Genomic DNA, 24,818 nt, shown 5'->3' on the forward strand with positions numbered 1-24,818 from the left:
TTTGGTCTTCTAAGCTACGGAACTGTAAGATACTAAATTTGTGGTGCTTTAAGCCACTGTTTTTGTTAATTTCGTGACAGTGGCAATTGGAAACTAGTGCATATGCTGATGAGAATTTATTAGTATTTTTTTTCTTCTGAATTCTTCTAGAGGTTTATCTGATGCATATAACTTCCTCCCAAGTCCAGCTGAAGGATTATCTGATTATAACATAACTTTTTCCATATATGAAAATGCCAGACTAATCAGTTGTATTTTATTGAGTAATTGTTTAAACCTCTCACTCATTAAGGTTAATTCTATTAAGGATGTAATTTTTAAATATATATATATATATATATATATATATATGTTTTTAGTAGTTAAAATACACTTTATTCCTTTCTCTATGTCAAAGTTACCCCTTTTTAGTGTATGTACATGAAACCGAACAATTTATTATGAATACTTTCCACATTACCTTTTTTCTTCAAGCTATATTATTTGGAAGCATTGGTGATTAAATTTCACAAGTAAGAGTACTGTATTAGGCATTGAGGAAAGATGAAAAATGTCCAAGTTTTGTTTTCTCTTCCCAGTAATTCGGTTATTTTTATTAATGGATATGAAAAAAATTAAACTAATGGTATGAAGAATGCTAGAAAACTTGCTGAACTGAACTGTCAACATGATACAGAAGGCATTTCGTCATTCCTGTATTTAATAGAAGTGTATTGGACGCTTCTTATACCCAGACTCAGCAGATTACTATTCTTTATGGGGTTTCCTGTGTAGTGTGGCACCATGCCACCACCTAGCAGGCACTCCTAATAGAAATGAACCGTGGGTATAGATCTAGAAAAATTAATTATCCATAAGGTGTCACTGAAGAATCTTTAACTAAAAACCTTGGAAAATGATATATTGAGAAAAATCACTAATATATAACCTAAGAGCTTTTACAGGCATTCTGTTAACCTGCAGTTCTTATATGAAATTTTAACCTGACTAGAGGCTAAATTTTAAATCCTTTTCAAACCAGCCTTTTAATAGCCCTATTGACAGAACTTTAATTATAATGCTGCCAGATGCTATAAGAGCTGATCTCTTTTATTTATTTGAATGCTAATTTTTGCCGTAATGAAAATAAAACAAATGAATTAAAGATTACATATGTGAACTATTCTAACAACATTACAAAATATAAACAGTTCTTAATATTAAAATATCATTTAAGAAACTTAACTGAATATAGTGTCTTGTTGTGAAATGTTGTATTGACTTGAAGAAATAGTTTAATTTGGGTGTTAATTGGTTCTAAAAGTTTTTGGAGACCATCCATTTTTCCAGATAATGATTAATAGTGTGCTATTTGGAATGAACAATGAGTAGTATTTGTCACCAAGTACTTTAAAAGCAATTAAGTAATTTCCCACTCATAAAAGAAGTCTGTTTCTGATGGGAATTTGTTTCTTGCAAAATAAATGATAGAGCTATAATTACTGTGATTGAATAATTGAAAATGAAAATAGTTTTCAAAGATGGTTATCTTAATATAAAGCATTTGAAATGCCAATAACTAGTAATTATTTGAAAATACTCATAAAACACTAACCAAAGCATATAACTAATGAGCTTTTATCTTTTAATGAATGTTCAATCCAAACTATTAAATTGTAAAGATTTGAAATATTCTTAGATACATAAGCTTGCTGGAACTTGTGTCGAATCATAATATTATATGACCTCATAACTAATAGAAAAGCATCTTTGAAGTAGCTTCAAAATGAAATAAGACATAATAATCAGGACGATACATTGAATGAACCAGTGAAGTAGGCAATTTCCAGTTTCGGTGATGCTCATTGGAATATGACTCTGATGCAATTCTATTTAAAAAAATAATAATTGGAGTAAGTAGAGACCCATTTGAGCTTTTTTTTGTGGTGTATTGAGGTTACAAGGTACAGCTTAAAGCAAGAAGAAGAGTATAGGAGATGCTAAAAAATGTGTGTTAGCACTGTGTTGAGATTTGAGATCTAGAGGTGAATGACTGTTCAAAGTAATTGTAGGTAGATCATCTCAGTACAGAGAAACCCAAATATGTTACACTATATGCAGAATTTTTTGAAGCAAAAAAAAGCATATTAAGCACTCTACAAACATTACAAAGGAATAACAACAACATAAAGGATATTTCCTAATAAAATGAAAAAGTTTTTTTAGCACCTAGTATCTCCAGGTGCAGTTCATGTACTTTGCATATAGCATCTCACTGAATTCTTCCTAAAACTCTATGTTGTGAGTGTATGATTTTTATCCCCATCTTATATAGAAGAGAACTTTGTCTTCCATTCACTCCTTAATCCCCTGCAATTTTGTTTTTGATATACCACTGTACCAAAAATGTTTTTGCTACAATCTTCAGTGGCTTCCTCATTTGCTGAAAGTAGTCAGTGTTTTTTTGTTTGTTTGTTTTTGTACTTGACCTTCAGTGGTACTTACTGCTGTTGACCATCACAAAGCTTTTTTTCTTTTGGTTTTGTGAAATCACATTCTTAGGATTTTTTTCTTTTTTGGTCTTCTAGCCAGTCCTTTAAGTGCTTACCCTCCCAGGTATTTTTGTGTTTCTTGTTTTTGCTTTTGTTCTGTATTCCTGCTCTAACTAATAATTTTGAACAAACCTATTCTTAGTCTTGATATTTTTTTGGTAATGTTTTGAAGGTTCATGCATGTTGTAACATGTATCAGAATTTCATTCCTTTTTTATGGCCAAATAATATTCCATTGTGTGTGCATGTACATATCTGTTAATGGAAATGGGTTATTTTCACCTTTTGGCTATTGTAAATAATGTTGCTGTGAACATGAGTGTACAAATGTATTCTTTGGAGTGTCTGCTTTCAATTTTTGGGGGTATATACCTAGGATTGGAATTGCTGAATCATAGAAATTCTGTGTTTAGCTCTTTGAGGAAAGTATTTAATTTTTAAAAGTTTAAGACAGACTTATAGTGAAGACATATCAATGATTTATTTGATACACTAATAAAGGAACCAACAGCATGTGAAGCTGATTCAAGGAAGAATTCAAGAGACTACTGTGAAAGAAATAACGCTGAAAGAGATGTATAGGCATAGTCTTGGGGAATTTTTTTTCTACAAGACAGAAATCATTAGTAACATCAATTTTTAAAAAGTTATCTAATTTTACAGTCATAGCCCTAATCAATAGAAAATAGCAATTCAAAGTTACATTGTCCTGGAGAATCACATGCATTAAGGTGGGCTTGTTAGACATTGTTTTAGTGTGATATTGAAAGAACAAACAATATTTTTGCCTTATCTTAAAATTTTGGATTTTTTTTTCTTAACCTTGTATTTCTTGACTTTGATTTTGTTTATGGTATTTTTTTCATCCACTTTTAAAAGTAGACTCAATGTAGACTTTATTGTAGCTTTATTGGTAATTGACAAAAATGTCATTTAGTAAATGAATGGATAAACACACCAAATTGCTACATTTGTTATCAAACATAAGTAGACATTATCCTCCAAAGTTTATCTTTGATATTAGGTTTCATCCCTAGTTTAGAACATTCTGTGGGTTTTGCCAAATGTATAATGATAAAGATTCACCATTATAGTATCATACAGAAGAGTTTCACTGCCCTAAAAATCATCTGTGCTTTTCCTGTTGATCCCTTTCTCCTCTCTAAATTCTGGCATCACTAATCTTTTTTACTGTCTCCATAGTTTTGCCTTTTCCAGAATGTCAGATAATTGGAATCGTACATTATGTACCCTTTTCAGATTGGCATCTTTCACTCAGTGATATGCATTTACTGTTTCACCGTATCTTTTCATGGCTTGATAGTTCAGTTCTTTTTAGCACTGAATAATATTCCATTGTCTGAATGTACCACAGTTTACTTACCCATTTATCTACCGAATGACATTTTCATCAATTATGAATAAAGCTACAGTAAACATCCAAGTGAAGGGTTTTGTGCTGACGTGTATTCAGCTCCTTTGGGTGAATACCAAGTGTGTGATTGCTGGATCATATGGTAAAAGTATGTTTCGTTTTGTAAGAAACCACTAACTGGCCGGGCGCGGTGGCTCAAGCCTGTAATCCCAGCACTTTTGAAGGCCGAGACGGGCGGATCACGAGGTCAGGAGATCGAGACCATCCTGGCTAACACGGTGAAACTACGTCTCTACTAAAAAACAAATACAAAAACCTAGCCGGGCGTGGTGGCGGCCTCATCTCACTGCACTCCAGCCTGGGCGACAGAGCGAGACTCCTTCTCAAAAAAAAAAAAAGAAACCACTAACTGTCTCCAAAGTGGCTGAACAGTTTTTCATTTTTATCAACAGTGAATGAGTTTTTTCTACTTTCTCCACATCCTTGCCAGCGTTTGTTATTGTCACCGTTCTGGATTTTGGCCATTCAAATAGGCGTGTAGTGGTATCTGATTGTTCTTTTAATTTGCATTTCCCTGATGTCATAGGATGTTGAACATCTTTTCATATGCTTATTTGCCATCTGTATATATTCTTTGGGTAGTATCTGTTTAGGTCTTTTGTGGATTTTTAAATTGAGTTGTTTGTTTTCTGATGGTTGAGTTTCAAGAGTTCTTTGTATATTTCTTGGCCTTGGTTTTAACTTCTACCTTTCCACTGTCTCTTGCTTGGTCCCTGTTTAGTGATGATCTTGAATTGTTTGGGCCATTTTCTCTATCTTGATATTTAATCATTCTTTTGTATTGTTGATGAAACTGATTAAGAAGTGGTATCTTTTTGCCTCTGTCTTTATTCTGCTTTTCCCACATGTCACCCAATACCTATCAAAGTTTTACTCTTTGAATACCTCACCAGATGTATGTTCTACAGCCTTTCCTGATCCCTGGTGTCTGACGTGATCATTTATTCTCTCAACAAGTATTGCTTTGTTCTTACATCCCTTAGGGTCCTTACCAATTGTCTCATGACTTGTTGAATCATCACTTCCTGAGGATATGGACCCTATGTTCTTATCCCTCTCAGACTGATAGCTCAGACCTTTGAACCTGGGAAGTTCTTATTAGTAAATAACTGTTGAATTCATGAACAAACGAAGGAAGGAATGATTGTTTAACATAGTCCGGCAAAACCAGTTTTTAAATTAGGCTTTTTAATCACTGAATTTAGTCTGGAACATAAAAACAAGTAGTCCACACAAGAAGTTTGCCATGTTACTTCATGTATCTCTAGTCAGTGAAATCTGAATAATAGTCTGAAAATCTCAGATTTGTTTTCTAGTACCATTTTGTGTTTATCTCCATATGGCTAGCACCGAAATGTAGTGCTTGAGTTTTAGTACATACAAAAAATGCCCTCTAAAAGCTTTTGAAGAGTTAGTAAAATGTTAGCTTTAATAATGTTTAGCAGCCAACTAAAACTTCTAGGTATCATCTTTACAACAATAGAAAAGGAATGCCGTCAATAGTAATGCCTGCATATTCAAAATGGTGATAATAGACATAATGATAATAATGTTAATAATACATATAATAAAATTAATTAACTTTTGAGAGTACTCACTTGGGGCCAGGTTTCATGCTTTAGGTAGAGTATCTCCTTTAATTCTTAAGAGTAACTGTGGACTAATTTTACTGACAAAGAATTTGAGGCTCAGAGAAGTGAAATAACTTGACTTAAACCCATACAGCAAATTATTTAGCACAGAATTTAGACCTAGATTTCTCTAACTACAGGTCTCAGTATAGGTGTCAATTCATTAGTTAGCTTAAACTCATCTTCAGAGTCAAAATTAGATGTCCCATTGTGAACTGATTTTTGTTTTATTTTTACATAGGCTTTTTCAAGTTATGTTTGACTGATGTTCAATATCCCTTAAATAGTTGTTTTTTCAAAAGCAAGGAGAGCTCACAGCTGTATCCTTGCTAACCAGATCATGAAAATGAATATATCATTAATAAGTAATTTTGAATGAATGAACCAACCAGTCAATTGCCTAGGGATTTAGATGGAATTTAAATAAATGTTTTCTGAAAGTCTATGATCTAATCTGTAGCTGGATTCCCAAGGATGCAAAATGGGAAGAAAATGAAGGAAACCTGCTTAGTTATATATCAAGTTCTATGTTAATCCTTTACACTGAGTATTTTATTTAGTCCTCACATTAGGATATATATATATGTAGGTATATACTATATTAAGAAACTTAGTTCAGAATGGATAAGAAACTTGCTCAGGGCCAAAGCTTTTAAGACTTAGAGGTGAGCTCTTAATCAGGCCTTTTATATTTCCAAGCCCATGCTGTCTCCATTATACAAGCCTTTATAAATTAGGTTATTATAATTTTTAAAAAAGTTATTTATGATCATATAAACACTAAACATGGGGGTTGACTATAAATAAAGTGTTCTTACATCATTTCTAATTTTCCCATAGATGGTTTTTATTTTGTCAAGGCTATGTAGGGCTTTTCTCTATCCTGCACGGCTTTCCGATGATTAAAATGCTTGGACTTAATATACTGATAAAAATTACAAATATATTATTGAGTTGTGTAGAAACATTCATAAGATTTCAAGAAGGATTTAGAATAGTAAACTTCACATGGAGAAACACTATTAAAATTCCTATAGAAATTTAAAAACAAAGCTTATTTTGGTATGCAATTTTAGATTAGTTAACCATACCATTTTGAAAATAGGTAGAACATGGAATTATGATTCCAAAACTTGTGTGCATGCATGGACATTTTAAGGGGAATATTGTATAATATAGGCTTAATTTATGAACTTTCACCCCAAAAATATAGAATGACTTCTTTTTTAGTTATACAAAATATGCTGAAGTTCAATACTAGCATTTCTTTAATTTCTGTCAGATAGTATCATGAATATTATTATAAAATACTGCTATAAAATCTTTAGAAATTAATTACTGAGAGGCCAACCAGCATACATTCCAAAAGATATTTGTTTTGGTCTGGATAAAGAATACCAGTGAGTGGCCAAGTATGGTGGCTCATGTCTATAATCCTAGTACTTTGTGAGACCAAGGAGGGAAGTTTGCTTGAGCCCAGGTTTTCGAGACCAGCCTGGCCAACATAATGTGATATCATCTCTGTATAATTTTTTAAAAAAATTACCCAAGGCTGAGGGAGGAGGATCGCATGAGCCCTGGAGGTTGAGACTGCAGTGAGCTGTGATAGTTTCAATGCACTTCAACCTGGGCAACACAGCAAGACCCTGTCTTAAAAAATAAAAATAAAAAACTAAAGTAAATAAATAAAGAATACCTATAAAGTTTTAATACTCTTATATCCCTATACATATATGTAATATTCTATTAAAAGGAGATAAACTAATATTAGACTGAAATAAAGCATTCTAACTCTGGAAGCCACATTGGCAGTGTGTTTTGGCAGCTATATCCAAATAATACTGAAATACTCTTGTCAAGAATAAGGCAATATCTCAACTGTTATTTTTTTATTTTCTATCCATCCCTATTTCAGAAATAGTTGAGGTATATGATAACAAAAAATACAATGAAGTAATTGAGAAAGAACTAAACGTGTAAGAGACATACAATGATAATTGCACCAGGATATGAGAGAGAAATTGTTAATGCAATTGGTAATAGAGTTAATGTTTAGCTTCCCAGCTACAAGACTAAAAGAAAAACACAATTAAGTCTTATTTTCCAGTCATATGAAGCATATAAAAGCATTAGGAGAGCATTTTGATAGTGTAAACTCTGAGGATTAAATGTGATTTTTGTAAAGCACTTAACATTAAATATACTTAGCACATGGTAAATACCTATATAATGGTATGATAGTGATATATTTCTAACAACTTAAAATTAAATAAGGAATTCATCCTGTGTACTTTCATATCAGGGTCATTGATCACAATAAAGGGTCACAGCTTTAACAACAAGTATGTAAAATATATATACACAGCTTCATCTGGTTATTTCTTATACTGAACCTTAATATCACATTAAGGACATAATATTTTATCATATTATGAATGCATATAGCAATTCAAAGTTATAGGGTTTTGGTGATTTACCTTGATAAAACACAGCACCTAAAGGCGGTGATATGTTTAGGCTGTGTCCCCACCCAAATGGCATCTTGAACTGTAGCTCCCACAATTCTCACATGTTGTGGGAGGGACCTGGTGGGAGATAACTGAATCATGAGGGCAGGTCTTTTCCCTTTCGTTCTTGTGATAATGAATAAGCCTAATGAGATCTCATGGTTTTACAAAGGAGAGGTCCCCTGTACATGCTGTCTTGCCTGCCACCATGTAAATCATGCCTTTGCTCCTCCTTCACCTTCCGCCATGATTGTGAGGCCTCACCTGCCATGTGAACTGTGAGTCAATTAAGCCCCTTTCCTTTATAAATTACCCAGTCTTAGGTATGTCTTTATTGGTAGCATAAGAACAGACTAATACAGAATGTAATAGAATAATTTGCAGTGTGTATATTTTAAGGAAGTGTTTCAGCAGATAATTTGAAATGAATTCTATTGAGTGTTCAAAATGATGTTAAGTGGCTATCAGCCACATGCTTTGGCTAAGGTAGTATAATTCACATTTTATTAGAAAATGTTTGAAACTAATGTGTGTTCCCTCTAAAGTAGAGGGCCATGCATGTCTTCCTGCAATGGATAAAAACTTTTGCCACATTGTATCCGTTGAAAGCCTTCACTCCATGAGTGAAGGTTTTAGTCTTGGACATTATTGAATTAATTTTTGTAGGTGTCACAATGATCATCAGATATTAAGTAATAATCTAAATTTCATTATGAATTTTAATTTTAAGATATGTGTATACTTGGACAAAAAATTTTGGGGAAGAATGATAGTAATATTTAGTGATTCTCATGCTTTTATGGTACTACCATCTAATCAGCTGTAATAATTTGTGTTTGTATAGAGGTAAAGGAATTATCGATAAGGTTACATTCTGGTGTTTGAGCTAGCAAGTGCTACAGAATGTCTGCAGAGAGGAATTACATAGAGACAAGTGTCTTTATACTGCTAATGGAGCTCTCCTTTAGTGATGCAGTTGTGATCCTGGTTGATGGTGGAAGAACAAAAATATTTGTGCCACTAATCATTGTAACTCCTTTTGTATTGGGACTGAATAAGTTCTTAAAAAAAGCAACAAACATACGCATGTGCACACATGTACTTTTTCTTCAGGACTATAGAGTTAACATCTTCCTGAGACAAAAATGGAATGACCCCAGGCTGAAGCTCCCCAGTGATTTTAGGGGTTCAGATGCACTGACAGTGGATCCAACGATGTACAAGTGTTTATGGAAACCTGATTTATTTTTTGCAAATGAAAAAAGTGCCAATTTTCATGATGTAACCCAGGAAAATATCCTCCTTTTTATTTTTCGTGACGGAGATGTCCTTGTCAGCATGAGGTACTCTTTCATATTTAATATTTGTGCATTTATATTTTCCTTCTAAAATCAATGGATGACAGAGTATATTAAATTATTTCTAAGACCCTTTTCTGCTTTCAGGTTATCTATTACTCTTTCATGCCCTTTGGACTTGACCTTGTTTCCCATGGATACACAACGTTGCAAGATGCAACTGGAGAGCTGTATGTAAATGAGAACATAATTGATTATGAAAATAAAGTGTTTAATATGTCTGGGTAATACATTCTACTGACATCTTAGATAACAGTGGTAAAACTAGTGCTTTGATTATAAATAGTCATTAAAATATTTAGGGAAATTATAGTTACTCTTTTATTAATACTATATTAAGCTGTATTAAGATAAATCATTTTTGTTCTAGTCTTATTTCAGTTCATTGATGTAGGTGTATATTTCTAACATTCCAATTGCCATTATTATTTGAGTTAGTAATATAGGCAATGTGAAAGAGAAAATCACATCCTATTTTCAATAGCACTTCTGATGTTAAAACCAGATTTTCTTAGCAGAAAATTTGGAAAACATTGCAAAATATTCTGTAAATCTAACTAAGCATTCATTTTCTATGAACGTAAAAAAAATGTAAAAATTTTTTTTACAAAATTGTATTTTTTATGTTTATTTGATCATATATTTTTTCAGTTATTAAAAGGTACACTAGGTGTATTAATTGAAATTATTATTTATATAACGTACTAATTAATTTCCCATGATGCTTATCTTTTGAAAATAAAAGTAAGACATAAGCCTCGAAAAATTAACACAAATGCAAGGAATGTTTAACCTGAATACATGGATCATCTTATAATAAGGTTGTCTATTTCTTCAGAGAGTAAAGAATAATTACCGGGCAAAATATGTTGCATATATGTTCTAGGTTATATGTCTAAAGTTACTTTGTGGTTGTTTTTTAAATAATGTACTGAAATGGGTCCTAAATTTGAGCAGTACTTTTTCTAACTATAAAATGAGATTTTGCACATGTAAGTGTATGTGTTTATATGTTTGCACATGTCTATGTTTATGTATGTATTGTATATGAGTGCCTGCATGTCAAGATGTACTTGTATAAAACTTCCAACAGTGCATTTACGTTTTGATACCATTACTGGATGCACTGAAGTATTACTTTCAAAAATACATGCACTTTAGAGTTCGATAGTAGACTAGTGTATGCTGTGAAATTCTTTAAATTGTAGCCACATACCTAAGCCCAAAATGTGTGTGCTTCAGGATGCTGAAATGATGCTGTAATTATATCCCTTTGAGGGATTATTGTATTAGCCTTCTATGGTGATGCAACTCCTTTAGGGAATTTTGCAGTGATTATTATTATTATTATCATTATTACTATTTTTTGAGACAGAGTCTTGCTCTGTCACCCAGGTTAGAGTGCAGTGGTTCAGCTCACTGCAACACCCACGTTGTGGGTTCAACTGATTCTCCTGCCTCAGCCTCCCGAGTAGCTGGGATTACATGCACCCACCACCGCGCCTGGTTAATTTTGTGTGTGTGTGTGTGTGTGTGTGTGTGTGTGTGTGTGTGTGTGTATTTTTAGTAGAGATGGGGTTTCACCATCTTGGTCAGGCTAGCCTCAAACTCCTGACCTCATGATCCACCCTCCTTGGCCTCCCAAAGTGCCGGGATTACAGGTGTGAGCCGCCGCGCCCGGACGATTTTTTAAAAAAATTTAGATGTTTCCATGATTACATTTCTTTTAAAAATTCCAGGGAGCGGGGCTGGGCGCGGTGGCTCACGCCGGTAATCCCAGCACTTTGGGAGGCCGAGGCGGGCGGATCACGAGGTCAGGAGATCGAGACCATCCTGGCTAACACGGTGAAACCCCGTCTCTACTAAAAATACAAAAAACTAGCCGGGCGCGGTGGTGGGCGCCTGTAGTCCCAGCTACTCGGGAGGCTGAGGCAGGAGAATGGCGTGAACCCAGGAGGCGGAGCTTGCAGTGAGACGAGATCGTGCCACTGCACTCCAGCCTGGGTGACAGAGCGAGACTCCGTCTCAAAAAAAAAAATAAAAAGTTCCAGGGAGCGTATTACATGACCGTAAATGTATACATTCAGAAAGCTTGCATCACTTATTTATTACCTTTTTATTGATGACCATTAAAAAATAATTCTGACATAGAGAAATAAGTTATTGTATATGATGTCCTAGGATTTTAACTCTGTGCAATATGCTTATTATTTAAACATGTTCTTTCTTTAAGATGAATATCTTTAACTCTTGTACTAGTATTTCCATTAGTGCCATGGATTTTACCTCTTTACATTTTAAACTATAATTTCATATAAGAAGGTCTTATTTTCTCTCCTTTGCTATGTTTAAAATTTGGATTACTAAAATATTTTTAAAACGTTATTAATTATATTTTAAACTAACATATTTATTTACTTTTGTTTATAGTTGGTTACACAACTGATGATTTAAGATTTATCTGGCAGTCAGGAGATCCTGTGCAATTGGAAAAAATTGCCTTGCCTCAATTTGATATCAAAAAGGAAGATATTGAATATGGTAACTGTACAAAATACTATAAAGGCACTGGTAAGTAATATTCTTTAAATAAAGCTAAGTTCTATTTCAAAGATACATTTTAATTAATACATAGCCAAGGGGAGAGTGGAAAAGAATTGGCCAAAACTTAAAATTAAATTAGCAAGTAGTTTATCTTTACATTCATATGTTTAAGTCTTTCACAGAATTGTATTCCCTAAGTTTTTTGAACTTTTAATTATTAGATAGACATGCTTGATTTTTCTTTATGTAATTTTCGTAGCGAGAGGTTTTTAATTGTTTATGTTAGTAATGAAAACTCTTTCAGGTAGTAGTTTTCAAATGTCAAGAAATTCTACTTCAGGCAGGATTCCATTTGGGGCTGAACATTTTAGATATAAACAATATAATCTATATATGTTCACCCATTGTTTTTGGGTAGTTTTTAGATGGTGGTTGACCCATATTCTTATTTTAAAAACCATTTATCCTTATGCTATGCAGGAAGCAATAAGAGTGTGAAATAGTTGGACATCAGTAAATATTCCCTGTACAGTCTTCTTGACCTAGGTCATAGAACAGCCAATTATGAAAAGGAAAACAAATTAATCTCATTCTTTAAATTACATGAGTTTTTGCAGAAAGTACAGTACTCACTACTCAATACTGTCATAATATGATTAGTGTTCAACCTTTTATTATCTGCTGGTAGTTCTAAGTTAGTGAGGGTTTTAGATATTGAATATAGTGTTATTTCACTTAGCAATATAAAGAAGATTATTCAATTTTGATTATTACATTAGTAATAATAATCATTTCAACATGTAAATTATTGCACAATTCTAATTCTGCTTTTGGAAGTAAATCATAACAAAAACATTCAGAAATAGATATAATTAAAGCTTTATTGTAAAATGCATGTTGACTTGAAATAATAAAATGTATATAGTATAATTGTGTAAAACTGAGAGAGATTAGATGTTTCTAGAGTGCTGATAGAATGAGCTAGAATGCTGTCCTCACGACATCATCAAGGCAACATATAATTTAAAACATTCCTGTTGACATTAACAGGTGGAGAGAACATTTACATATTTACAGTGTTGTGATAAAGACAATACTAGGCCGCTTGAGGATACAGTTAAACATCTGTTGTTGACTTCAAGATATGTTAGCAAATGATATAACTTTAATATGTAAGCATTCCTTCTTCTTAAAGCTTATAGTACATCAGGAAAACAGAGATAATAGTCAAATATATTGCTAAATAATTATTGAGGTTTTTAAAATTAAAAAATGGAGAGCTATTAAAAATTTGACCATCAAAGTATTCAATGAAGAAGTCATAGATAGTTAGATATGAAAGTGATCTAATTGATAATTCTGAGCCAGCTCCTTTATTTAGCACATAAAATAACTGAAGAGCAGAGTGAATAAACTACTTATTAAATTAGTTATTACTGGTGACTTATTACTTATCAAATGTCACCAGGCAAATTACTGTCAGCCATGGGACCAAGAGTAGTATTCCATCTCCCATTTGTACTTCAAATTAAGAAGACTATAGTTGTTAGAGATTTTTGAGACTGTCGTATAAAAACGCGTGTTTAGTAGATAGGTTTTTGATCTCTTGCTATATCCTAGGCATTGTTTTTAGTTCGTTGCAGTAATTATTTAACTTAATCATCCCAACAATTGTATGAATTAAGTACTTTTATTATCCTCATTGTACACATTAGGCTAATGAAACAGACACTTGCCCAAGGTCATACAGTTACAGTGATTGTGTGGGAGAGGGAGTCTGATACTGTTACACGATTAATTCCTGTGGAGTCCTATTATACTTTGAAAATTGTTACCCACATCCAGATTATATGCTTGACATTTCAAAAAGAGCAGTGTCTAAATTGTTGTGAGAAATTTGAAGGAGACCGTATCAGAGTTTTAAATTTCTTAGAGATGAAAATGACACTAGTGATTTTATTTGTAATTTTGTGTAATAGCATATGATTATATAATAGCGTTGAAAGTCCTAGGAGTGTTTCATTTTTTTCATTTTTAAGCTGTACTTTAAAAAAAAGTCTCCATTTGGGGACTCAGTAGTGAATAAAAGAAAGGTCCCTGACCTTTAGTGAGCCATATTTCAATGTGGTAAACAAGTAAAAAAGTAAAATATAGTTCATTTTAGTTCTTAGAATAAAATTAGAAGGTTTGCTGTGATAGACAGAATTTGGAAGCTTACTCAAGAGTTATAAGTTTTTTTGTGGAATTTTTTGAGTCATAAATAATTCACTGAAATCTAATTAGCCACAGAAAATAACAACAAAACAACTTATGCCTAACAATATTTTTTGGCACTTAGTATGTTTCAGGGACTTGATCAGTACTTTTATGAATTATCATATGAATGTAAGTAAAATATTTGTTAATGTTTGGATAATTAGAAATCTGTTCAGAAAAATAGACATTGAAAATACATGCAATAGTTAACAGTGTAGAAAAATGGGAAAGTATAAATATATATATGAGCATTACATAAAAATGATGGCCAGTATTTAATTTATATGGAAATAATAATGCAGTTTCAACTTTATTAAAATTATGCTTTTTATGATTATAAAAATAACAAAAGTGGAGAAATATGTGGGAAAGCAAGTATACAAAAATACTCAAATTAGAAGCCTGAGTGAATAATAGAATAAAACTTCACAGGAAATAGAAAGTAAATTGAATTTGCTCAGTGAACATTTATATCAATTAGCTGCCCACCTGCCTCTCATAAATGTAACAATACTAAGAAAAGATCAAAAAAAGATGAAGAAACGTTTCTCATAAAATTTTATGAGCAAATCACTATAATATCCAAGCATGTATTTTACTGCTAAATGCATCCAAGTCTTGTGAAGCTCCCCTAGTGGGTACCTTCATAAAAGGGACATGATGGAAACTTGCTTCAAATCGCAGGACTCATGTTAATGGGCTATCATTTAAACATACTGGGATGGAATGGAAAATTTTATTTTAAGCTGTGCTACTTTGTAGTAAATCGTTATAATATTTGTGACAACTGAGACTACCTAAAAATATATAATTTGTTGAGAAACATTTCATATGCACTAGGTGAACAGAAAACTAATTTGACTTCGTGATGCTATTACAAAGTGATGTATTTTAGAATCAGTTTTAGGAAATACTTTGAGCCTTCTTAATTGTAGCAATTGTACTTATGAAAGGTTCTATTTTTGAAATATTGCACATGATTGTTCGTTAGAAACATATGTTCTTATTTGTCCAGGCAGGGAGTTGAGGTGAATGGTGGGAAAAGCAAAGGAAGAGAGATTTTTCATTGTTACGTGTTTTACATCCTTTTAAAACCTGTGAATGACTTGATATATTGCCTAATTTTAATGAAATTCAACTGTAAAAAAGAAACACTTGCATTTCTTGTCTTTAATATAATATGGAAGCATTTGGCATAAATAGAATTTACTTCAGTCAAAAGCAACAATTTTTGTTACATATTAGCTGTACTGTCTATGTAACCTCTCAGAGGTGGCAATGATTCTATACACTGGGAAAAGAAAAGATTTCTAATCTATTTGTTGAGGATATAAATAACCATTCTTTTATTCCACGTTTATTAAGGTCCTATTCTGTGCAAGTACTGCTGTAGGTGCTATTAATGAATAAATATGTAGATTATTCTTGTGTCAGATATATGTATATTCTTCCCAATTAAGAAGGCCAGATAAATATTATTTTTAAACTATAAAATAGAAAAAAGTAACATTATTCTTTCCCCCATAATTGTTTCATTTATTTATTGTTCATTAATTTGTTTCACCATTTTAAAAAATTATATAGTTTAAACAGAAAACGATTATAGATATTTTATTTTGCTATTTATGCATAATCTTACATTTGTAAAATGGCAAATGACATTCTTATCTAAATTAAGCACTTTCAGCATTACATATTATATTTAAATAGCTAACTGAAAAGACCAAACATTTAAGAAATAATCTCGAACATCTGGAAATACCTTTTCCATTTGAATGCAGTACTGTGAGCATATTCGTGTTACTATTTTCTTTCTCAAGGCAGCAAAGGCTATTGTGAGGCTGCCTATAATTGGTGATTAATTTGGGGGACTAGTCGATGTCATGGCCACTCTAGAATTAGGTTGTAAAACAATTTCTGTCTTGGCATTTGAAAATGAAAGTTCTTTCCTTCAATTGGAGTACCTTTGAGAGCCCGAAGTAGAGGTGGGTAAAGTTTTGAGAGGCATATCCAATGTTTGCAGTATATATATCTTTCACGTATATGGATTGAAAACACTGATTTCTTATACTTGTTAATGTTCACTTCCAATACTTTCTTAATTTTTAAGGTTTATCTATACATGAGAGTCAGTGTAGACTGCCATCCATCCTATATAAGAAGTGGTACATGTGGCTGAAAAATTATACCGATAAGGTGTAGTCCCGGAGTGGTTTTTCTTTTTTTTTTTTTTTTTTTTTTTTAAGACTTGCTCTACTTTGATTTACTACTGCCTGTATGACTCCTTTAGATCATTGCCCTGAGAGGACCCACGGGTAAGGAAAAGTTCAACTCTATTGCCAGTTCTCTGAACAATGACCTAAAAGGCTAGACACTGACACAGTGGAGCAGCATGTGGGATCTATTTCTCAATGTCATAATGAAGTTGCAAAAGGTCAGCTGAAACTAGTTACATAATGTCACCCTTTTAGATCACATAAATTATATATCTGCAAAGAAAAACTTTTTTTTGAGGGGTTTACTCTATGAAATTGCCTCAAATAGAAGTGACTTACCATTTCCAGGTCTGTCATTGATGTTTGCGATTCTGTGTGGGTGAAAACCTCATGCCTTGAATGTGTTTGCTTCTGAAAGGCTACTACACATGTGTGGAAGTCATCTTCACTCTGAGGAGGCAGGTCGGCTTTTACATGATGGGGGTCTATGCCCCAACCCTGCTCATCGTGGTTCTCTCCTGGCTTTCCTTCTGGATCAACCCGGATGCAAGTGCTGCCAGAGTGCCCCTGGGTAAGGTGTTCCATGCTTTTTTGTCACATCAGGAACAGATTATATCTTTATCTAACTTACCATATAATCAAATACTTTGAAACAATGAGTTTTAGAATTGTTAGCAACCAATTTCACTGTTTAAAGACTTTCTTGAAAACTTGATATTGAACTAGATTTTCTCAATGTTTATGCACTCTATAATTAAGCTAAGTTTCTCTTTTCATGTCCTTGGAGTATCATAAGCAGTTAATCTATTTTTCTGTCATGAAATAATTATTTAGAAGTGATTTTCACAGATAACTATGTCTAAAACCTTCAGTAGTGCCAAACTTAAAAATGAATAACTATTTTGAAGGAAGCCTTCCTGAAAAATAGTATGTATTATCACCTACTCTTAGTCAGGAAATAGTAATATAATTTGTTTTTTAAAAAAATTATGAAACATTATATAGCCATCATTTTCCCAACCATTGGTTATTTTGTGCTATATCAGGGCTGGTTGGCTCTCCCTTGAGGGCCATTGCTCTCCAGTTTATTTTTAATGCTTTGTGACATAGAAATGCCACCAGCCAGTCTTTTGAAAATCATGTCTGCATAATGGCTAGAGAGCCTTTGCTTAAGGAAATAAGCAAGAGCCCTTCCTATGGATAAACTGAATAAACTTCAAAATATGTGCATTGTGTCAACAAATTTTGATTGATTGGAGTGTTTCAAAATTCTTTATTACTGTGTATCTGTGTGTTTTTCTGAATATCACCTGGAACTCACACAGGTAAGACTGTGATATGTCTGACCTCCTCAGTGAGTACGTAGTTGCTTCATTTAAATTTTCTTCCAATGAAAAGGCCTTGTGCAAATCTCTCTCCTGACTTATCGGAGGAATTAAATGAAATACAGATTTTAAAGAGTGGGAAACTAGGAAAGAAACCATGAAAATGGCAATGTAATCTGAAGAAGAATTTGTATTTTTACACCTAACAGAGATCACACAGACCAAATCTATAACCAAAAATGTAGGAAATTTCATCATGGATAAAAACTATGTATTATATATATTACATTTACTGGGAAAATAACCAAAAAACCTGAATTTAAATTCTTAGACTTGTCAAAAATATATATTTCTCTCAAATAATTTTTGTTGTTGTTATTAGAAGTTTCTTATGTTCATGCAGTGATATAAATGTCAGGCTTCCAAGAGCACTTTGGAGACATCCCAATTTCTGACATATCCTGTAAGAATTTTTCATCTGCATTCATTGCAGGACTTCTGATACCAGGTCCCTGAGCTGTGACTTAATATCCAGGAGACATGTTATTTGGAGAAGTGTTCAGAGACTGAAAGTCTGTCTCTAGAGTTAACCTGGGTTTAAAAGCCAGTTCTGAATTTACTAGCTGTGACAGGTTGGACAACAGATTTAACTTCTTTAAAAATAACTCTGCTGAAATATCAGCGGGGATGATAAAAATACCCAAGAAGCTCCAGAGAGTATTAAGAAAATGAGTGAAAGCCTATATTAACATTCAGAAGTTAATAATGAGCTACATTTTTATATTGCTTTACAGTTTGCAAAGCACTTCTACATATTTTGATTCAGCAAATACTTGTTTTGTGCTATGTGCTAGGTACTATTCAAGAAGATGGGGATGTTGTTAACAAAATAGGTGGCTAATAAATAGTTAATAAAATGCATTAAAACACGTCCTAGCTTCAATGAGTATATATGTTATTGGGAAGAAACAGACACCAAATAAATATAATATATCATATGTAAGATAGTGATGTAAGATAGCAAGTTTGGAGGTAGCAAACTGCTTGTTAGAAAGGCCTCAGTGAGAGGGTGATACCGGATAGAGACATGAAGGAGGTGAAGAAATGAGTCATTTCTAGGACAGCGTGGGCCAGACAGTGATCATCTGGGCCGCATTCCTGAGGCAGGACCATGCTTGGGCATTGCGGAGACAAGGAGGCCAGTGTGGCTGGAGCAGAGCAAGTCAAAAGGAGAGTAGTGTGAAAGGAGGTCAGAAAGATAACAGCGATGAGGGGTGGACTACGTAGCATCTGCTAAGACATCCTGATGATTTTGAGCTTTTTGTTTTTTGTTTCTGTTTTTGTTTTTTGATGGAGTCTTGCTCTGTTTACCAGGCTGGAGTGCAATGGTGCAATCTTGGCTTACTCTGCACCGGTGGCTTGAGCCACCACACCGATTTTAGTTTTTATTCAGCGTGAAATACAAAGTCGCTAAAGGCTTTTACACATGATCTGACTTAAATTTTAACCAGATCTCTTTGCCTACTTTGTTGAGAACAGAATGACCTGGGGCAAGGGCAGAAGCAAGGAAAGCAGTTAGGAGACAATTGGAATAATTCAGGTAAATAATCATGGTTTGGGCTAGTGAGTAGTAGTGCAGGTACTGATAAATATTTGATGATGGGGCCGAGAGCAGTGGCTCATCCCTGTAATCCCAGCACTTTGGGAGGCAGAGGTGGTCGAATCACCTGAGGTCAGGAGTTGGAGACCAGCCTGGCCAGCATGGCGAAATCCCATCTCTACCAAAAATACAAAAAATCAGCCTGACATGGTAGTGGACGCCTATAACCCCAGCTACTTGGGAGTCTGAGGACTGAGAATTGCTTGAACCTGGGATGCAGAAGTTGCAGTGAGCTGAGATTGCACCACTGCACTCCAGCCTGGGCAACAGAGTGAGACTCTATCCCCCGCCCCCCCCCCAAAAAAAAATTAGATGATGAATGGTAGTGAAGGTTGAGATAAGAGGTATTTGTAGGTATGTTGAATGTGAGATTAAAGAAAGTAGAATCAGGGTTGACTTCAAGATTATTTTGGATGAAAAACTAGAAAGATGAAATTGACATTAGCCGAGATGGGCAAAGGTGCAAGTAAATACAGTGGGTTTGAGAAGATGGGCAGGCCAGGAGCTTTGCTTTAGACATGTTAAGGTTCCAGCGTCAGTTAGGTGGAGATATCAGATAGGCAGTTGGATATGCAAGTCTCGGTTTAATTGGACATTTCAGAACTGGAGTAGGAATGTAAACTTTGTCAAAATATAGATGGTTTTCAATCTCTGGTTGGAACCACAGGGGAGTGAGTGTAGGTAGAGATATCTACTTCTAAGAGGGACTGAGAAAATGAAGAACAACCAGTATGACGGGGTTTCCTAAAAGTCAAGTGGAGAAAGTATTTCTAGGTCAAGAAAGTGATCAACCAACTGTTCATGGATCAATGACGTTTAGAGCTAAAGGTTACCATTAGGTTAAAGAAGCTGGGGAGGTCACTGGCATCCGTGGACAGTTTCTTTGAAGTGAGAAGAAAGCCTGATTGGACTGGCTTCAGGAAAGAAGATGAGGGGGGGATTGGAGATATTTAGTATAAATAACTCATTGGAGGTTGTTAGCTGTAAAAAGAAAAAGAATAAGAAAATAGCTAGGGTAAGAATAAAAGTCAAGAGAGTGTTTTTCATTTTTTAAAGGTAGATGAATTCATAGTATGTTGAGTTTATTTTTGATGAAGGACAACCAGTAGTGAAGGAAACATTGAGAGATGGACAAAGTGCAGGAGCAGTGACCTTGAGAAAGGAAGAGGGGATTAGATCCAGGAAATGGAGCTATTGCCCTTTGCTGGAGCAAAATGTGTTTGTCCCAAAGGTAAGCAAGCTCCTATAAGAGGCCAGAGAGTAGACATTTGAGGTTTGTGGGCCATATAGTTTCCGTCACTCCATTCAACTCTGCTCTTATATGTTCTATGTGAAGCAGCCACAGACAATATATAACTGAACAAGTATGGATGTGTTCTAACAAAACTTTATTTGTAAAATAGGTGGGTCAGATTGGCCTACAGGTCATAGTTTGCTAATCCCTTGTTCTTAGTATCAGAAGAGAAGGCAGAGTATATGGACACAAAGAGAGGTAGATGGGTAGATATTTAAACAGTTGTGTGGGCTACCTCCTCTTATTTGGTGAATTATACCAATTGATTTCTAGATGTTAGATGAGTTGTGAATTACTAGAACAAAAAGTATTCATAGTACTCCCTTTTCCTTTTAATGTCAGGCTGTAGTAGTAATGTTCCATCTTTCATTCCTGTTATTATTACATCGTGAATTTTCTGTTTATTTTCTTGATCACTCAAGCTAAAGGCTTTTCTATTTTATTGATATTTTCAAAGCACCGCTTTTATCTCATTAATTTTCTCTATATGTTTATTTTCCTTTTTATTGATTTTTAGCTGTGTTTATTATTTCCTTTCTACTTACTTTGCATTTGATTTGATCGCTTTGTAATTGCTGAAAGTAGGACTCAGATAATTGGTTTTAGAACTTTCTTCTTTTCTAACATGAACATTTACAGTTGTAAATTTCCCTGTAAGCATTGCTTTAACTTCAGTGCACAAATTTTGATATATTATATTTTCATCTTTCAGTTGAAATATTTCATAACTTATCTTGTGATTTCTTCTTTGGCCCATGGATTCTTTAGAAAGGTATTTAGAGTTTCTCTGGGTACCTGAATATGATTGCTTTCTAACTTAATTCCATTTTTGTCAGAGAATATACTCACTGACATCAATTCTTTTATGTGTATTGAGACTTTTTTTAAGCAGCCCATTCTAGCCTATGCCTCCTGATAAACACTATGTGCACGTGCAGTGTGTATTAGTCATTGTTTGCTGTTGTGTTCTGTAAGTATCATTACAGTCAAGTTGGTTAGTAACTCTGTTGAAATCTTTTATCTCTTTTGCGTAGTTATTGTTATTGGTGAGAGATGTTAAGATCTCCAATTATAATTATGGAATTATGCTGCAGGTATTTGGAAGGTCTGTTATTAGACCCCAAATTATAATTTTATCTAAAAAGAAAAGGAAGTAATACTGACTCAGACTAAATTTCAGGATATCCAGTTAATATAGCTGTTTTGATTCTGCATATCTTTCCTTACTCTACTATTTTCCCCCTACATTATCCCAAAGGATTAAATAAATAAGTTTACCAGTCTCTTTTGTTATGGCCTGTAGTTTTTATTTTCTGGAAGTTAGCAGACAACATAGAGAATAAAGTAATACTTAAAATGCCCTAGATTCATTTTCCTTTTTTAAAAAATTAGTTTTGTATTCTACTTTTATTTTTCACCCAGCCTTTTTGTGATTAGCCCTCCCCATTGTTAACAAACATCAAAGATTCCCTGGTGAATTTTAGGTAATGACTTTTGTCTTAAGCTATTTCTCCAAGTATGGAACTAACTATGCACGGAACTATTGAAGTAATGTTTTGTAATACTCTTAACTAAGTAAACTATACTATATCTTTTCCTGTTACATAAAATACTTTAGTTGCTGCTAAAGGGAATACATTTTTTTAACAAATAACTTTCAATTATAAATACAAAAAGATTAATAATTTGGGTCAAAGTTTCCTTTCCTTTTAGTATTCTTTAACTAAAAATTATGAAATGATAATATGCTAACATAATGTATTAATAGTAGTACTTTTAAATGCATTTTCATTTTATTAACAGCAATTTCAAATGTACAAATTTGGTGATTATCACAGTATGAGATAAATTATTTGGAGCTTAGACGGGAGTTGGCATGTGTGCAATTGCAATTGCTCCTTGACCTGCTCTGTTGATTCATGGCATTGGTTATGAATAGCAAATGCCATACTGTATCTGCTTTCCATTTCTTTTCTTTTCCTTTTTTAAACTCTCTTTTCCTTTCTTTCTTCCTCTCTTTTCTTTCCTTATTTTTTCTTCTCTTTTCTTTTTCTAGTTTTCAATTTTTCTCTTTGCACCAATACATTCCTAGTATATATGCTGTTAGGGAATTATTTTTCAGATTCTTCCTCTGTGATTGGCTGGACAATAAATCTGTGGACATGCAATTCTGTCTCCATTTTGATGAGCTAAATAACTTCAACCCTGACTTGTTTATGGAAGATTTTGTTCAATTTAACCTCCTTATATAGCTTATTTATTAATAATTTAGTTTATATCATTTGTTGGCTTTAACTTTTCATAGACAAAGACTCTACATCTATTTGTAAGAGTTTGTATCAATTTCATGACATTTTCCTAGATTTGAAATCTAGGTCTGATTTTGGAGGAAACAGTGTGACAAATAAGGTCTATATGATTTAAACATGTTTTAGGAGCATCAGAGTAATTTATTAAGGACATAATATTAACACTATAAAAATAATTTTTTTTTTTTTTTGAGATGGAGTCTCGCTCTATTGCCCAGACTGCAGTGCAGTGGCACAATTTCAACTCACTGCAAACTTCGCCTCCCAGGTTCAAGTGAGTCTCCTGCCTCAGCCTCCAGTGTAGCTGAGATTACAGGCATGTGCCACCACACCCAGCTGATTTGCTTTTTGTATTTGTAGTAGAGACTGTATTTCACCATATTGGTTAGGCTGGCCTCGAGCTCCTGACCTAAGGTGATCCACCCACCTCGGTCTGCCAGAGTGCTAGGATTACAAGCATGAGCCACCGCACCTGACCAAATTCCACACATTTATGGGCAATGGCTTTACATTTCTTTCTGTTTCTAATTTATTAAAATTTAGATAATTTCACCATGTACCATTTAACAATGAAGTAATCCCATTTGAAGGCTATATTATGATAATGCTAAAATATTTTTACAAAGTAGCATTATTTGCTCAGATTTCTTATTTTTGGATAGAAAATGCTAATAGGTAGTTTCTATTATAATATGATTTTCCCAAGATAAGGCACATAGTTTATGTTCACCTTCTTCTTAACTTCTTCAGTTTTCCTTCTTAAATCTGATATGATAAAATCTTGAATTCACTACCATTGTTTCTAACTGAATGTGTGGAATTATGAATACTCTCCTTTTCCCTCCAAAATCTATAAATATTCTGTCACTCCTTTTAAGGACAACCCTTTCATCTGTTTCTTCAGTCAGTCCCCCTTTTCTGACACCAAAGCATCTTTACCTCACAAAGTCCTCTCTCTTTTCAGACATCTATCTGAATGATATTGGCTAATCTTTTCAAAAAGTTCTTTCAGATTCCCAGGTGCACTGTGCTGTGTCATGATCATCGGTTCTTGTTTCTTGACCTTTATCTAATCTTTCAATGTTTTCCTGACAAAGTCATCTTCTTTTCTATAGGCCTCTCCCCTCTTTTTATGGAAACTCTTCCAGTCATCCTGTTCATAACTTTGTCTCAATTTTTTTCTTCTTCCTTGAATCAGTAACTCTTTTCAAATGTTTTCTCTAAAATTCTTTCACATCTGTCCCATAATCTAGGTCTTTATTTCCTGATACTTTGTTTCCCCAACTACTATTTTTCTTTCTCAGTCTAGTTTGTATATCTACACCAAAGTAATGCTACTTAAACATTCTTTTGATAATGCAATTTCTCTTTCCTTAATTTCAAATTTCTGAATATTCTCTACCAAACATGGTATAAAAAGCCATTACAGAACTCTAAAGGTCTTCTATAATCTGAAATTATTCTCTATTTCATTATAAAGTTTCTAATCTATCAGGATAAATATTCAGGTATACAACTTAGCTTACTACAATTTAATATCTTCTAGGTTATTGATCAGCATGAAATGCTATGGAAACACAGAAGATAGTGTCAAAATAGTTTATCTCAAGGAAATAAGTTAGGCTTGTTTTTGAATGGTAATTTGACTCACAAAATTTGACAAAGAATAGAAAAATTAACTTAGAATGACAGTTTGCCAAGTTAATTCCCATGGCTATAATCAACTGTAGTTTAGGGCAGTAGTTGATAAGG

At 33.5% G+C, this 24,818-nt stretch overlaps 1 protein-coding gene across 4 annotated transcripts in view; it reads left to right on the forward strand.

Moving 5' to 3' along the window:
- The window catches only part of GLRB (glycine receptor beta), a 90,733-nt gene that overhangs the window by 51,362 nt on the left and 14,553 nt on the right, over positions 1 to 24,818 (forward strand). For 3 of the 4 annotated variants that reach the window (XM_005556156.5, XM_045392989.3, XM_005556157.5), the window contains exons 5-8: positions 9,218 to 9,447; positions 9,550 to 9,632; positions 11,893 to 12,033; positions 16,897 to 17,049. In XM_005556156.5, coding sequence (XP_005556213.1) covers positions 9,218 to 9,447; positions 9,550 to 9,632; positions 11,893 to 12,033; positions 16,897 to 17,049 — 607 coding nt within the window. Of the gene's footprint in view, positions 1 to 8,276; positions 8,383 to 9,217; positions 9,448 to 9,549; positions 9,633 to 11,892; positions 12,034 to 16,896; positions 17,050 to 24,818 lie in introns of all 4 variants that reach the window. The other variant, XM_074040672.1, reaches the window with a different exon arrangement.

The sequence above is a fragment of the Macaca fascicularis genome, chromosome 5 (assembly GCF_037993035.2).
Source record: "Macaca fascicularis isolate 582-1 chromosome 5, T2T-MFA8v1.1".
Taxonomy (NCBI): domain Eukaryota; kingdom Metazoa; phylum Chordata; class Mammalia; order Primates; family Cercopithecidae; genus Macaca; species Macaca fascicularis.